This window comes from Motacilla alba, chromosome 3, assembly GCF_015832195.1.
Source record: "Motacilla alba alba isolate MOTALB_02 chromosome 3, Motacilla_alba_V1.0_pri, whole genome shotgun sequence".
NCBI classification, from domain to species: domain Eukaryota; kingdom Metazoa; phylum Chordata; class Aves; order Passeriformes; family Motacillidae; genus Motacilla; species Motacilla alba.
Window position 1 is genome coordinate 5,429,513 of NC_052018.1, and position 16,783 is coordinate 5,446,295.

General features: G+C 40.9%; 2 protein-coding genes across 5 annotated transcripts; one reads left to right on the forward strand and one right to left on the reverse strand.

The window, feature by feature from the left end:
* The first annotated feature begins 1,450 nt into the window (after window positions 1–1,450).
* LOC119699204 (cytochrome P450 2K1-like) lies at window positions 1,451–11,386 on the forward strand. Its single transcript, XM_038132345.1, has 9 exons — window positions 1,451–1,886; window positions 4,144–4,306; window positions 5,422–5,571; window positions 6,047–6,207; window positions 6,850–7,023; window positions 7,632–7,773; window positions 8,460–8,644; window positions 8,729–8,870; window positions 10,038–11,386. Exons 1-9 carry the CDS (start codon window positions 1,629–1,631, stop codon window positions 10,223–10,225), a joined length of 1,563 nt encoding a protein of 520 aa, XP_037988273.1. The 5' UTR covers window positions 1,451–1,628; the 3' UTR covers window positions 10,226–11,386.
* On the reverse strand, window positions 10,670–16,740 carry CENPQ (centromere protein Q). Of its 4 annotated transcripts, none has more exons than XM_038132351.1 (11): window positions 16,606–16,740; window positions 16,151–16,251; window positions 15,987–16,039; window positions 15,441–15,596; window positions 15,107–15,161; window positions 14,858–14,969; window positions 14,640–14,708; window positions 13,901–14,030; window positions 13,534–13,653; window positions 13,163–13,240; window positions 10,670–12,564 (listed from the first exon to the last, which is right to left on the reverse strand). In XM_038132351.1, the coding sequence occupies exons 4-11, from the start codon at window positions 15,561–15,563 to the stop codon at window positions 12,436–12,438; spliced, it is 816 nt and encodes a 271-aa protein (XP_037988279.1). In that variant the 5' UTR covers window positions 15,564–15,596; window positions 15,987–16,039; window positions 16,151–16,251; window positions 16,606–16,740; the 3' UTR covers window positions 10,670–12,435. The 4 variants fall into 4 exon arrangements, with proteins under 4 accessions (XP_037988279.1, XP_037988278.1, XP_037988277.1 ...); XM_038132350.1 differs by having other exon boundaries at window positions 15,107–15,164; XM_038132349.1 differs by having other exon boundaries at window positions 14,858–14,972; window positions 16,606–16,739.
* Between the last annotated feature and the right edge of the window lie 43 nt (window positions 16,741–16,783).

The following is a 16,783-nucleotide window of genomic DNA, read 5'->3' on the forward strand; positions in this document are numbered from 1 at the left end:
TGGGGAATTCCCCAATTCCCTCCTCTCCTCTGCCTCTGGCCATGTCTCTGTAGGGACCCTGACACTTTTGGGAGAGAAGGACAAGAGGCTCAGCCTTGAGGCACTTCACCTCACACAACCTTCAGGTTCTGGCCTAAAGGCCTCAAGGCCTCAAGGCCATACAACTTGTGTTCAAGATTTCTGCTAGAAAACTCTTCCAAACACTGTTCTGTGGTCTGTGACTCAGCTTTTCCTCCAGTCTTCCCCTTGGCTTGCTCTTTCAACACCTCCTCCTCTGCTGTTCACTCTCTGAGACACCTGAATGAAGCTGTACCTCAGCCCCCTTTCCTCAGCCAACAGAGCATGTCTTTTCCCAGTGCTGTGTCCAGTTCTCGCATTCCCAGTACCAAAGAGATATGGACAGACTGGAGAGAGTCCAGCAAAGGGCCACAAAGATACTGGAGTGAATGCAACATCTCTTATATGAGGAAACGCAGAGAGGTGGGAGTTCAGCCTGGAGGAGAGAAGGCTTAGCAGGATCTTATCAGTACAAACACCTGGGGGGAGGATCAAATAAGTCAGAGCCAGACTCTCCTCAGTGTGTGCCCAGTGCCAGGACCAGAGGCCACAGGCACACGCTGAAACACAGGAGGTTCCCTCTGAACATCAGGAAACATTTTTATATTGTGAGAGTGACTAAGCACTGGCACAGGTTGCCCAGGAGATATGGAATCTTCCTCCTTAGGATCATAAAATCTTTTAGGTCCTTGGAGATGTTCAACACCTCTCTGGACATAGGCTGGGGCAAGTGCCTCTTGGTGACCCAGCTTGAAAGGGGGATTGAACCAGACAAATTCCAGAGTCCCCTCCAACCTCAATAATTCTGTGATTCTCTGATTTCAAATTCCCAATGAATTCAATGGAATCGAAGTTATGCCACCCTTAAACAGTTTTGTGAAAAGCCCTGGGAAGCATGGGAGAAAGCAATCACACAATCTGAAAACAGGAAAAGGCGTACTGTTTCCTCAAACATGCAAACCCTGAGAAAAATAACAGACTGTCAGGCTGATGGGTTTATTAGAGGACTGCAACTGGGTTATATGTGAAGAATTGAACAGAGATTCTCACACTAAGTGTGCGAGTACTGTCTTAACGCTGCAAAAAACAGATACATCTGCTCTCAGCTTGTGTCTCACATTCATACATGACACACTTTAAAAAAAATTAATCTCTTTGCACTACATCCCTGGGCAGTGGAATTTTGATTCCCCAAGGGTATCAAGGATATCTGTGCTAAAGGCAAAAAACATGATTAATCAGTAACCTGGACAGCCAGTTTATGGCTTTTATAGCAAATGTCAGGTTGATGACCTGCAAGAATCCCTGTTCTTGGACTTTCACACTTGCCCAGTGACCCATACCCTCACCCAGTCACATTGGTTAGCAAACATATATATGCCCCTCTTCCCTTCTGAGGACTTATTTAGAAGCACATGGGAAAAGAATAGGTCACAAAGCTGTGATTAAAGCATATCCTTTTATGGAAGAGAGGTTTATGGACTAACACAAGCAAACTATTTCCGGAGGACAGAGATCCAGTGTCCACTTTTCTCTTTTCTCTTCTGTGGCAAATACTTGGCTGAATCGAGATGGGCTGGAACAGCAGCACTTCCATTGGTTTTGTGTTCATCCTGGCTTTTCTCTCCATTTTGAAAACAGCAGGTTTCTGGAACAGCAGCACTTCCATTGTTTTGGTGTTGATCCTGGCTTTTCTCTCCATTTGGAAAACAGTAGGTTTCTGGAACAATGACCAAAGACAGAACTTTCCTCCAGGTCCAAGACCACTGCCTATAATTGGAAACCTTCTTTTGTTTGACTTGAAGAGACCCTACAGGACTTATCTACAGGTACTCATTTTCTTTTCTGTTGGTCCTAGAGGGTTTCTCCTATTGCACCCAATGTATTGCATCCATGCATGAGTCTTTAGCAAGGGACCTGGAGATGGTTATTTGAGCAGAAAATGCTGAATGCAGCATGGTTTCTTGACTGTAATATTTTATCTAGGTTTCAGCCTTCAACAACTTTCAAATGATTAGCAAACATCCACCTTATTTTTGTGGTAATTTTGAGAAAAATACAACTGAATAAGGATGATTTTGATATGTGGTGTAACCCTCTCTGCCTTCAGCTGTCTGATGTACCTGGAGCTGTGACTGCAGCATCTTGTCTTCACTGATTTATCAACATTCTCATCTCCCTTTCCTCTTTCTTCCCCAAAAGCTGAATGTCGGAATCTAGAACATCCCTCTGGGTGTCCTGGATGGCCAGAGCCGCTGGCAGGGGGCTCTGAGACCCTGGCATGCAGCCAAAGACACACGTGGGGTTTTGATCTTAGCCCATGGAGCAAATTACCAACTCTGTATGAAGAATTACAAGCCACACACACAAGTTTAGGTATTGTAGTAGAAGTAGTCACAAAGTGAAAGGAAGGATTTTTGAGTGCTGTACAGGGGGGTTTTAAGCCTTGTACGCAGGGGTCCAAGTTTTGTACATGGGAGTAAGGAGATCTAAGATGGAGGGATTTGGGTGTGCCCTGTCCTCTTCCTTTCTCCTTCCTAGCCTCCATGTCTTTGGTGATGTTGGCACTCACAGATTAGTCTAGAGTAAAAAGTCACTATTCAATATAGATAGTAGGTATTGGGGAAAAAGCATAAACATGTAATACGTAATATATGATATGAAAGATGGCACCAGCCCCCTGGGAGGGCAGTGTGCCTTTGTCTGACCTGCTGAACGGGCCACAGCAGTTCAGGAGAAGAATCTTTTAGATAACCAACAATAAACTACCTTGAGAACGGACAACAGAAGACTACTGAGTCTTTCTTCGATGGCACGGGTTGGAGGAGGGACTTTTCCATCTTTTGGGGTCACCTCAATCCGGGGATGAAACCCCACATCTAGTGTCCCTGGGTGGGCAGGAGACCCGACAGCTGAAGATATAATTATATACTCTTAATATTCAGGGCCAACCTTTGCCAAAATAATAAATCTTTCTGTTTTCTTCTAGTGCTTTCTTTATGTAGTTTATTGCAGGGCTTTGCTGACTTTGAGTGAGAAGAGTTCTATGAACCTGCTCCTTTCTTAGAGTTTTTTCTGCTTAGAGATTAAAATTACACATTTTCCCTGCTGATGATTTTGAAAGGGATATTTGCACCAACAAACCTGTATGGATGTCGTACCCACAAATCAAAAGACTGCTTAGACGCAATATCTGGAATATCACTGTAGCTCTCCCACACAGTCCAGTCATGTTGACAAGAGCAAGTTCCATCTGTTTGCAGGCCAGCAGAACCAACATGTATCTGCTGTAAATCAGTGATTCCTTTCTGATGCTGGATACTGGCTCTCTGACTTGAGCACAATTCAGATATGGATCACTGCTCCTGTTGTTTCAGATGGCTGTACTTGCTTACCACTTGTTGAACATTTTGCATCTTGATGCTAAATAGATGCCTTCTGTTTCTCTCTGCAAACCCACTAGAAAATTAGTGCAGTCGGGAAACACCTCTCCAGTTGTCAGAAGAATCAGGAACACCGAGTTGCATAAAAATAAATCTACCTGTACCATCTAAGAAACTACCACATTGTCTCTGAGACAGATTCATGGTGTATGTAATCATGTATAAAAAATTTGAATGTATCTAATGCTAAATCCTGGCCCAGAAACAAATTTATTTATTTTTAATAAAATAATGGTACCAAACATTTGAACAGGTTGTTCAGGTGTAGCCTGTGCACAAAAGAAGCACAATAGCATACAGCTACATGTGAAAACATGAGTCAAAAATTGAATTTACAAGGGTTTCTGAGGGCAGACAGAACTCTCAGTGCAATCCTTTGCTGACTTTGGGTTTCAGCCGCTGATGCTTCTGCTCAGTTTAGCACAATGGAACTCTTCTCCCAACTGTTCCATTTAGTCATTATCCACCACAATGTCTGACATGTTCCCATCATTTAAATCAAGTGTCTTTCCCTGCAGTCAGGAAAGTATCTACCATGTGAGTAACCCAGAGGCAGGGCTGGAAAATAAGCAGCACTGGAACAGGCGATTAATTTCTCTGTTGGCTGTAGAAGTTGTAAATCACTGTTCTCTTCTCCTGACAGCTGTCCAAAATATATGGTCCAGTCTTCAGTGTTCAGATGGGGTACAGGAAAGTTGTAGTGATTTCTGGCTATGAGACAGTGAAGGAAGCTCTTGTAAACCAGGGAGATGCATTCGCAGAGAGACCTAAAATCCCAGTCTTTGAAGATTTGACCAAAGGAAATGGTAAGTTGGTCTGATTCTTCCTTATCAGCTTGACCTACTCTTTTTTTTTCCCTGCTATAGACAAAGCAGGAGCTGGGACAACACTTTGGATCAGAGCTCAAAAAGGCATTGGAAATAGGGAGCAATTTCATTGACTTTAGCACACTTATTCAACTTTGAAACTACCGACAATGGCAACAAAACAACCATAACTCTAAAAATAACTACAGCAACAGAAAATGGATGGTGACACACTTGCAGGATCTAGAACAGGGCATCCTTGCCAGAAAAGCATTTCTAGCTCTCATGATACAGCTCTGAACTTGTGGGGTTTTGGGCTTATCATAGAAGAATCTTTTCTGAAATTAGTATTCTAGTGTTGCTCATCATTTCAGTGGTAAATAGTGCTTTTAAATTCAGAATGTGACAATAGATAGCATGTAGCACATAGAGAACTATGGATTTATTTTAAAAAGGAGAATACTGTCTAATGAGCTGGGTTTCAAAACAAGAATTTCACACCCAAACTTCATTCTAATTTAGCATAAGAATTTCATATTTATATCTCCAAAGATCCTTGGAAAAATTCAGGAATAATTCTGTGAACATTTTAATAGCTGCATCTTTTGATCATATTATTGCATAGAAGCTTACTTTTCACTTTTTTTTTTTTTTATTTAGGGAAAAAAAACATAGTTGATGTCATCAGTTACATGATGTAACAATTTCAGTGAAAAAATTGATGGTGGAGGTTTTAAGACATTACCTAATTTTTCAAGACATATTTTCCTGCTTAATTTTTTTCCTGCAGTCATCAGAGATCTTAGTTCAATTCCACTTGCAAACTATGATGACCAGCAGTTTGAATTTCCAATGTCCACTTTCTTTCAGTGACAAGTGTCTTTGAGGATATATATTCTTCTTAAGACTGATTAAATAAACCTTAAATATTTATCCTTTGCTTGTGTAATGAACCTGTTGTTGAGGTTTGAAAATACTTAAGGCACAGTTGTGTTTTTCCTCATCTGGATGCAATTTAACTTGTTTTAAAAGTGACTGCTACTAAACAGCTCCATTCTATGCCTACAAAATTATTTGAAATCTTATGCCACATTGAAATGTTCTCTTGGTCTCAGGGGTTGTTTTTGCCCATGGTGAAAACTGGAAGGTGATGCGAAGGTTTACCCTCACAGCCTTACGAGACTTTGGGATGGGCAAAAAGGCCATTGAGGATCGAATCGTGGAGGAGTACGGGCACCTGGCAGATTCCATCGCCTCACAGGAAGGTGGGTGGGTTGTTCATTCTGCAAACCCGTGGAATCACAGTCTCAGAATAGTTTGGGTTCCAAGGGACCTTAAAGCTCATCCAGATCCAGCCCCTGCCATGGGCAGGGACACCTTCCCCTACCCAGGCTGCTCTCAGCCCCGTCCAGCCTGGCCTGGAGCACTTCCAGGAGTGGGGCAGCCACAACTTGTCTGGGCAGCCTGTGCCAGGGCCTCACTACCTCTAAGGTTTTGTCCAAGTATGCAAAGGATTTTTGAGTCTTACTCAAGTTCAGACCTTTTTAGGAAATGTACACCAGTTTGATGAATTTGGCTCCTCTGGCATTTTTGTGTCTTGCTATGGTATTCTGACATTGGATAATAATCAATGATAGCAATCAATCATAACAGATAAATAGCAATATTTAATAATAAATTTACATTTACAAATTACATCTCTTTATTACAATGTAATAAATTCTCTTGCTCCTTGTCTAGGAAATCCCATTGATGCCAGCAAAATAATTAATGCAGCAGTTGCTAATATAATTGTGTCAATATTGCTTGGAAAACGATTTGACTACAAAGACCCCAGATTTGTGAGACTTCTAAATCTGACCAATGAAAACATGAGGCTTGCTGGGAAACCTTTGGTCACGGTAATGATTCACATGTTTATGTTGTTCCTCTGCCCGCCAATAGCAAGACTGGTGGTTGGTTTCTCCTGTTAAACAGGAAAATATGAGACTTTGAGAGACAATAGGTTTACAAAGCCCTTCCTCAGACAAGAAAGCCTTGAGAGACAGTTTGGGAAGTCAACAATCAAGCCCCCAATCTCTCAAAAACATATTTAAAACAGAGTTTGAAGAGCGATAGTGAGTGAAAAATACCTTCAGACACTTGCATGCAATGCTGCCACACCCTGGATTGATTTATGTCTATCTAGGTTCTGAAAAAGAAAAAAAAAATGTTGGTGGAAGAGCTGGCCAAAACAATAAAAAAAGTTGCCGGCTAACATTTCCATCTGCCTGGTGGCAGCTTGAAGCTGTTTGAGCCTGTCACTTACACTACTCCTGAAAAATAGTAATTTGGGGCAAGATTTTAACATCTATTTGGTGGTCCTTGATGAATTTTCTACTACAAATTCATCCAGTTACTTTTTTGTGTTCTAAAAAACAAAATATTAATCTTAAGTTTTTGACTTTGTATCTGCAAGGAAGGCCAAATGTTGCTAATTTGTTTCTGTTGTGTTTTCAGACCTCTGGCTGATAAAATTTCTCTAACAACTTCCACTCTTGCAGATGTACAATATCTTCCCATACCTTGGATTCCTCCTAAGGGCTAACAAAGCTCTCCTTCGAAACAGAGATGAATTCCATGATTTTGTACGAGTTACTTTTGTAGAGCACCTCAAAAACCTGGACAAAAATGACCAAAGAAGTTTTATTGATGCCTTCCTGGTTAAACAGCAGGAGGTAACTGAGTATTTTCTTCCTGGTTCCATGTTTTACAGTTCTATGAAGACATTTGCAATTTTCTTTCAGTCCTTCGAATTACAGCTGAATTCCTTTAGGGAAGCCGTCTTTGAGAAAATACATATGACAAAGTGGTAGAGTTGAACAGAGATTTCATACTGTTAAAGTTCCAACCTCTTTTAGTCAGTAAACATTTATCCTTATTTATTTTCTTCACAATGTATGAATATATTTACCAAGGCTGCATCTTTTTATCTGCTCTCTCTGTTGTCCCAGCTCTTCTGGCTCTTTTGAAAACAAAATACATAACAGAATGGAATCACTACCTGGGCTTTACTGGGATTTATTTGGGATCTCTGATAGGGCTGGGTTACCTTCCACATGGGGAGGGCAGCTCCCTTTGCAGATGGTCCTAGTAAACACAAAGGTATGTCAGCATTCTCCTCCAGGCTCAAGCCCAAAGCTCTTCCTTGTCTTTTTTAAGACAAGGAAGACACACTTTTTTAAAATATAGGATTTATATCTTAGCAAATATTTATCTACATAAATTGCATTTTCACATGGAAAGCTTTAAGTTTTCATCCTCTTATCTCAACGACTTTTTTCAGGAGAAATCCACTACCAATGGGTATTTCCATAATGACAACTTGCTAAGCTTGATGAGCAATTTGTTTACTGCTGGTGTTGAGACCATTTCCACCACACTAAACTGGGGCTTTCTGCTGATGCTAAAGTACCCTGAAATCCAGAGTAAGTGGTTTAATGATAGATATTGTTATACTCAAGGTATTAGTGAACAAACAGGAACCTGGAGGATCAACACATGTGTTAATAGGCCAAGTTACAAAAATCTGAGATTTCCAGCCAAGTACTGTCTCTGTGCCCTCTGGTTCAGACCCAGTCGGGATCTCACTGGTCGGCCAGCAGCAGAACACAGAGTTCATAGAGGCCAGGCCCTCTGCTTAGGGAAATCTCATTAATTAGTAAGCAAAGAGCTGTCCTGTGTTGGTCAATGATTCTGTTCCAGGTTTCCCTCAGAAGCTGTCAATAAACCCAAGGCCTGTGCAGATGTTAAATGAACTGTACCAAGGCTTTAGGGACCTGAGAAGATTCATAAAATTGCCTTTGTCTGGCAGCTCCATTCCAGCTGATGGTACAGGGTTGTTTGGAGGCAAACGGGGTTTTCGAGACAACCCTTGGGCAGAACATGGATCTTTAGACAGAAGAGATGGCAGAAAAAAAAGTCTTTAGGTTTCTTGTTGGTAAAGAATCAAACATTGTAGTCCTGTTCACCTCCCATTATTTCTGAAAGGAAAAAAAGATTTTTGGAGAATTTATGGTTTATGCTCCAGATCTGTTATACTTTACATGAGTAAAGCACACTGTGTCTCAGGGGTGAATGAGTCCTTGCATCTTAGAGTTGATTCTTTCTTCAGAAAAGGTCCAAGAAGAGATAGAGCAAGTGATAGGGTCCAACCCCCCACGGATCGAGCACCGAGCTCAGATGCCATACACAGATGCTGTCATCCATGAAATTCAGAGGTTTGCCAACATCCTGCCACTGGATTTGCCTCATGAGACTGCTGCAGATGTCACCCTCCAAGGCTATTTCATCCCCAAGGTGAGACGCCTACAGGATTGCTTCTTTTAACATTTCTTCTTTCTAAATTTGCCCAGGAATTCATTCCACTGTCCTATTTTGCAGGGAACCTACATCGTCCCTTTACTGACCTCAGTCCTGAAAGACCAGTCGCAGTGGGAGAAACCAGACATGTTCTACCCTGAACACTTCCTTGATGCCAATGGGAAATTTGTGAAGAAAGATGCTTTCATGCCTTTCTCAGCAGGTGCTTTCTCTTTTATATTTACACAGAACACACAGCAAAGATTATTCTATGCATTCCTGCTTCATTTTTCCATGTCCTTTTTAAAAAGTCACAAAAAATGTTGGCTGGGTCAAGATTTCATATAGTATGACAATAAAAAAACCCCAAATTCTGTGTAAAATCAAAGGAAAGAAGGGACTTGCCCTTTGAGGCTTTTTCAGAATGTGACATTCACCTGAATTTACATACCTACACCATTTGCCATGGGAGATTCCAACCCTGCTCCTTCTCTGACATTTCCTCTGCTTTGCAGGCTCTGTAATTGCTCTTTTTAAGTTCCCACATATCAGTCTCTGGCTAATTTATCTGGCATATCCACAACACTCTCCTTTTTTTTTATCAACCCTATTTGTATATTTTCAACTCTGTATGATCTTCGAATAAGATTTTTTCTTGTCATACTGACCAACCAGTACACAGTAATTTATTTTTTTTTCTTTTTAGAACTTATGACACTTCCAGTTCCCAGGTCTTCTTTTCCAGACTTAAGTCCAGATGTCCCAGCTGAAAGCAGATCCAGGGAGTGTCAGGTCTGGGCATTCCCTGGATCTACTAGCTACTGGATTTGACAGAACTTATATTTACAGCACTTTTGAATAGTCATAGAATATCTCCTCCACCTTGCTTCTCAGTCCCACCCTGGCCAGCATTTGTGAATCTTCAAGGAATTCGCTGACAAATTTCAGTATAAAAAATTGCCTATGAGTTGACTAATAGACCTAGACTCAAGACTAAACAAGTTGGTTTGGGATCCAAAAATTCAGCCAAGTAGAAGAAAATTGTGAAAATGAAGTAAAAATTCAGATTTTATGGAAAAGTGGAGTTAAGGAATTCAGACTACATTTCCCTCCAAATGCAAGAATTTAGACAAAAGAAAATAAAAAATCATCACCAGCTGCCTTTGCTATGATACCTCTGAAGATCAAAATTCCTCTTTCTCTGTTAACTTGTACCCAAGAGTTTTAAAATCAACTCTGTTCTTTATTCATACCTAGGATATAACAGTCAAATGTTCTGGATTCCCACTGATCTTTTTCAGTCAAGAGCTGATAAAAGAGGTTTTTTCATCCAATACTGAAGAAGCAGCTCTCACTGATTTTCTTGTGGTCCTTTTGCCTTTTGTTCCAGGGAGGAGGATCTGTGCTGGGGAGACTCTTGCCAAAATGGAGCTCTTCCTCTTCTTCACCAGTCTCCTGCAGAGGTTCAACTTCCACCCTCCACCTGGAGTTTCCAACTCAGACCTGGACCTCAGCCCTGCCATTTCATTTAATGTCATCCCCAAACCCTATAAAATGTGTGCTGTAGCACGTTCCTAGAGCTCTAATCCATTGTGATTCTAGAATGTTTAAATCACTTTCCCATGGCATCTGTGTTATTAATTCTTTGACCAAAATAATCCATATTTCAATTAAGGTTTCCAGCACTTCTAAACCAAAGTGGTGTTCTTTTATTTTTTACTTTTTGGGACAGGGCAGAAATGGACCAGAAGTGTGAAGTAACTGATGGCTCATGGATTAATCTCTTAGATCACCTAATCTCAGCTAAATAATACAGGCCTTCAGTTTTCCTGTTCTGGCTGCCATGTTCACTGTTTGTTGAAAGCATATCTCAACAAATGCTCCCAAGTCCAGGTTTTTCCCTAAAGACATATGGGCTATGAAGCTGTGTTTAGATTGTACATGGAGATAAATGTAGGATGTTCAGAGTTTCAGGCTGTCAGAACAGAAGGGCTGTTTGACCTTGGCAGTCAGCTGGGATTGAAGCTGGGCTGGATATCCTGATGGTCCCCAGTGTCCCAGTGCAGCTTCTTCCCTTGGCTCTTCTCCCTACGCCATTTCCATACGCAAAGAAATCAAATTGTTGTAGATCACTTCTGAGGAAAAACCTTAAGCCAAGTTGACCTGAATCCAGAAGCTCTTTAAGATTTTCCCTGAGTATTCCTTAAATGGATAAACTCAGTACATAAAGCATACACAGAGGAAAATATCTTACCTATTTAAAGCCAAGGTTTGTGAAATGGAAGTTTCAGGTGCTCCCAGGTCAAATCACAGAGCTGTGGTCACAGCTCCACAAACACAGATCAACATCGGTGAACCTTCTGGAAGAGGCTTCAAATCTCATCAAAAGCAACAATCAGATCATTCTGCAACTCTGTGCAAGAGAATCCACCATCAAGTCAAGCTAAGACCACCTGCTTAATGTCTGGATTTATGTTCCTGGTTCTTGTTACCCTGCTTATGTGTGCATGAAAACCCCAAAGTAACAATACCCACAGCCAGCCTATCATAAATCACCCACTGTGGGGGAAAAAAATTAAATTAAATTAATTATGGCTTGCCTCTGTATCTATCCAGTGTTGTAATGCAACAGCTCATTCTTCAGTTACTATTTCAACTTCCTTGTGTGGAAGCTGATCTGACTCCTACTCACTGCCCTTCTCCACACTTTCTTTTCAAAATAAAAAACTTTCAAAAAGGCAAAGGTCTCTATGTGGCTCAGGAAGTTCAAAACCCAAACAGTAAATCACCCTCAATGAAAGCAAAGTAGTATATCTCTACTTAACCTCTTCCTGGCATGCAGGAAAATCTTTAACCCATGCTCTGGATTAAATTATTTTGGGGTAATGGTTATATCAGTAACTTGGCTTCCCTTGCCAAGTGATAAAAAGTTTGAGAAATACTTCTAAATAATTATATATCCTTTTCCTGTGATTCAGTATAAAGCAAGTACTTAGTCTGGTTTTCCTGATCCTACATGGTTTAGGTAATCCTACGAGGAGTAGAGAGCTGGACTCAGAAATCCTTACAGGTTGATTCCAACTTAAGAAATTCCATGATTCTAACTCCAGAGAGGCTTTCAAGCCCTCAGAGAAAAGAGATAATTACCTTTTGTCTAATTACGAGTAGCAGCAGCAGTTTATGAAGCAAGTCAGTCTAAAGAACACTCCTATCTTTCAGCAGGTAATTTACCTGAGAAAATTATTTCATGTTGTTTGATGTTGTTTTTTGTATTAAGTAACGAAAACATAAGAGCAATTTTGTGCATTTGATAAAAATTATCACATTTTATTCAATTGAGGGTTTTTGTTAAAAAACAGTAATAAAGTTGAACAGTATTAGATAAGTATTAGATAAGCTTATTTTTACTACCTGTTTTGGGTTTAAACTCCCAAATAAAAACTACTTTCGTAGAAGACATGGCCTTCAGTGATTTACAGATAAAGAAATGCAAATAGAATGGAATAGTTCCCTTATTCTGTAAAAACACCCAAATAATCCAGGATCCATTTCCCTCCCTTCTCCTAAGACAGGATGTATCCTCATTTGAAGCCATCACAGGTCAAAAAAAACCCCAAAAAACCTTGACAGATGACTTAAATTACTTGACTCCCAAAATGTATCTACACATTTATATACCAATGTTAATAGAAAATGTTATAACGTAAATGCAGCAGTCACAACAGGAGGGCCATTAGGAAGAAAGTGGATTCCAAACTCAGCACAGAGACTCGACATATTTTGGCTTCTCAAAGCAAATCCAGCTTCTCATAGGCCTTTTCAACAAGGGTTAACAAGTTCTTCAAGTCAGCTGACTGCTGAATAGCATTCATATCCTTTAAAAGGCCCTTCTGATTCTTTACCTTCAAAATTTCCTCCTAAAGAAGGAAAGAATCATAGACAACAAATAAAAAACCGGTTTTTGTCGAGTGCAACAGGAATTTCACCTTCATGCAGCCCAGCTACAGCTTAAACAAAAGAAGATTCAAAGTCACAGAATGAGTTTTCCCTCCAGCAATTATAGATATATTTCAGAAATTCCAAGTTCCCTAGGGCCATAGGGTTTCTAGGAAAAGACAGGCAATGTTTTAAATCATACGATCACAGAATTGTTTGGGTTGGAAGAGACCTTAAAGATCAACTTGTTCCAAGCCCCTGCCATGGGCAGGGCCACCTCCCACAAGGTTCCACTATCCCAAGCTGCTCAGAGCCCCAAGAGCCCCATCCAACCTGGCCTTGAACACTTCCAGGGATGAGGAGGCTTTTTAGGGTTTTGTGCTGGTTTTAAATCAGAAGTGTATAGTTCTCACTGAAAAGAATAAAAATACAACACGGAAAATGAAAATCTATTCAAATTTTTCAGAATTTTCTGAATTGCCCCCTCTGGCAGAGGGTAAGGGATAAAAGCACTTTCTGTTGCATTCCTCCTCATAACCAAAGTGTCTCTGAAAAGATAAACATGTATTCCACACTCACCTGCAAAATAGGTGCCTGCAAACTGCGCTTGGGGAGTTCTGGAAGATGGAGTGCTTCACTGCCATTTTCCTGGAAGACCTAGAAAAAGAAGAAGAGAATGAAAAACCAATCCAAACCCCCAAATATCAGCCACACCAGTAGGAAAATAACCTGTCTGTAATTACCCATCTTCTGAAACCAAACTTAATTCTGCAACTGAAGTTGGAAAGATTAAGATCCATTCCCAAAAGCAAATGAGGCCTTCCTTAAATGACACTGACTGAGAAACAGCTTGTTTGAGAAAGCTCTGGAAGTCAGCCCATTCCTCTAGGTTATAGGATTACACAAGTATTTATTTGATATCTTTATTTATGCTTATATTTATTTTATACCTTTCTGGCTTCTTTTTCATCTTCCTCTAACTGCTTCTTGAGCACCTGGATTTTGTTCTGCAGCTGCTGTATCTTTTCCTCAATGCGCTCCACTGATTGCTCTGCGTCGGTTATTTCTTCCTAAAACAACAAAAAAAACCCCAAAAAAAAACCCAAAAAAAAAACCACAAAACCAGAAGAAAATTTACTTTAGAGATGGTGAATCTTTCCCACAGAACACACTGAGTCACTGACAAAACATCCAAAAAGAGACAGAGCTTTGCAGCAAAGGTGGCAGACAATGATGAACACTGGACACTCCTCCACAACAGCACAGGCACAGCCAGCAGTGTGGTAAGGCAGTTTTTCCCTTCCTTGATTTTCATACCTGCAGCTGTACCAAAGACTCCTCATTTGTCTCAAGCATTTGTTTCTCTGCCATTTGAAGGCCCAGGATATTCTTCAGGTTGCCCAGCTTCCCTGGAGGCACTTTTAATGTCTTGAAACTTCTCAGAACCCTTCAATTACAGAAAAAGGAAAGTATGACTTGTTTGGAGTTCTTTGCAAAGCAAAAAGAAAATTATGGGGAAAAACTAATCTCACTACAGATTTAAACTTAACTGCTGCCAGTGAAGTAAATGACTGCAGAGGTAAATAAAAACTGCCTTGAATTGTCTTCCAAAATCATGTGGCATAGGTGTCCAAGGAAAGAACCAGGAACAAGAAATCCCAAAATTCTCATGTTTGCTATTGCACTGACCTTGTGTGGTTTATATTCCACTGGCCTCTACACTCCCTGACTATAAACTGACATTAATTAATATTTTCCTAATATTTTCCCAGTTCTGACCCTTCCATTTTTCAAATTAAGTTCTACGAGGAGGATTTTTAACTGCTTTCAAATGATGACCATTTTAATAAAACCTGAAAATGCTTTTATGAAACATGATATATAGCTTTCTCTACATATCTAAATATATATATATATATATATATATATATATATATATATATATACGTGTGTTTGTCAGAGGAGAGTTTTACTTCACCCTCAAAGTATGGTACAAAACAACTGGGTAGAAGAAATCTTTTCTCTCCCTTTTTCCTTCTAATTTATAATTTCTTACCTGTTTTTCAGTACATTAAGGTGCTTCTGAACATCATCTTTTCCCTCCCTCTGTTGGGACAAAACAGACCTGGAAAGAAAATACAGGCAGAATTTCCATCACAAAGTGTGCAAGCACAGAGAACATGTTAAAAAACACATTGACTTCAAGTAATACTATGATTTTTACTTTGTTCCTTGAGGAAATAAAGAAGAACCAACAGGGTATTTGGCACTTACAGTACTACTGAATCCACTATATTTTCCAGGAATAGCCTACTGTTCTCTGAGAGAGGCTGCCAAGATCTTACTGCGGCACTGGACAGCTTCACCTTTTTTGAAGAACCATTTTCTGCTGTTATCACAAAGGAAAAAAGGGAAAGCTATGACTTGTCAAACCTGGACAGAGAGCTTTGTGACGCAATTCAGTCAGACTGCAGTCAAAGGTGTAAAAGAGCTCACTTTTAACAGGAAAGAACAGGACCCTACCTGCAGGGGAAGAGTCCTTCAGTTCCTTAACTTCCCTTTTGCCTTTCTTTGGGACCTGCTGAAGGGAAAAATTTACAGCAAATGCGGCAATTTTGAGACATCCTCTGCTGTGCACTCATCTACTCCTATGAACTCACTGTGCCTGTGTCTGACAAAAGTCTTTGAGCACAAAAAAAACCCAAAAAGCTTTACTGACGACTGCTCAAAAGAGCTCTTCACACTGGGCATTTCCTTGAGAGGACTATTCTTGGTTGATTAACTATTCTCTATAAATTCCAATTTAAAAAATGGGAAAAATACCTTTTTCCCCTTCCCTTTCCAAAATAATGAATACCTGTCTTTTTGAACCTTGTTTTCTTCCTTGTTCATCTGCTCCCTTTTTTTTGCTAGAATGCCCTTGTTGACTTTGTGATTTAAAAGGATTTTTTGCTGATCTCCCACCACTTGGTTTCCCCATTTTATTGGAAGATGTGTGGCAGGGTTTCGTTATCTGTAAACCAAAGGGAACAGGAGGAAACAAAGACAAAATTAAAATCCAGCAATTATAACCCATACAGTGCAAACCATACTTTCAAAAAAAAAAAAAAAAAAAAAACCAACCCAAAGAAATAGAAATTGGGCTCAACCCAATAACCCCCAAATGAGCCTAAATGTGATGAAATGTTTGAATATTGTTTGAATATTTGCTAACCTAGAGCCCAAATCCTGTAAATTTACCTAAAGGTAGAACCACTACAAAAGCATCCCTATTTGAAAGATGTCTCTGCCAATAGCAAAGAGTTGGAAAGATACGATCTTTAGGGTCTCTTCCAACTCAAACCATTCTGTGATTTATCTTTCTGATTTTCAGTGTAGTCACCCAATTACAGGAACTTTTTACCTTTGCACATAAGCACAGTGGTTTCTGATGCAGTTTAAATCTAGTTTTTCTTACTATAGAGATAGAGAAAAAAAGCTGTCACACAGAAGGGAATAGCCGAAAACCCCACCACCCTTCTCGTCTCTCAAGCACCACGACTCAGATTTATTTAGCTTTTCACTCACCCCCTCAGGCCACTCTTTCCTCACTCAGGTCCTGCCACTTCTCACCAGACAAGGGCCGAAATTGACAGCAGACAAATAAGCCCCGGCCCGGTTAGTGAGGCCTAAAACAGGTAAACAAACCATATGACAGGTAAACAAACTCCACACCAGCTAAATAAGCCCTAAACCAAGGAAACAAGCCCTGCACGTCCCCTCCTCCATAACTACCCATGTCGTGGGACAGCCTTCACAGCGGACCGCAAATAAGGCACGGACTACAACTCCCGGCACGCATCACTCCCCACCGCGGCCTAGGACCGTCTCCTCTATCGCAGTGCATGCTGGGAGTTGTAGTCCTCACCCATACCCCCTCACATCCCCAAATGCCCGCTCCCCGGTGCTGCCGGATAGCATCAAGGACAACACCTCCACAAAACCCTTCCTCTCCTCTCGGCTCATGTCTCCCCAAGCCTCACCTTCCCGGCGCTGCCTCCCTCTCCTCGGCGCTGCTGCCGGCCCCGCCTCAGCCCGCCGGGACGTTACCAAACAAACCCGCGCTTCCCGCGGCGCACGCGCAACGCCGCTCCCGCCCACCGCGCGTGCGCGGGGGCCGCGCGCTGACGGAGGGGCCGGTGACAGGTAACGGGGGGATCC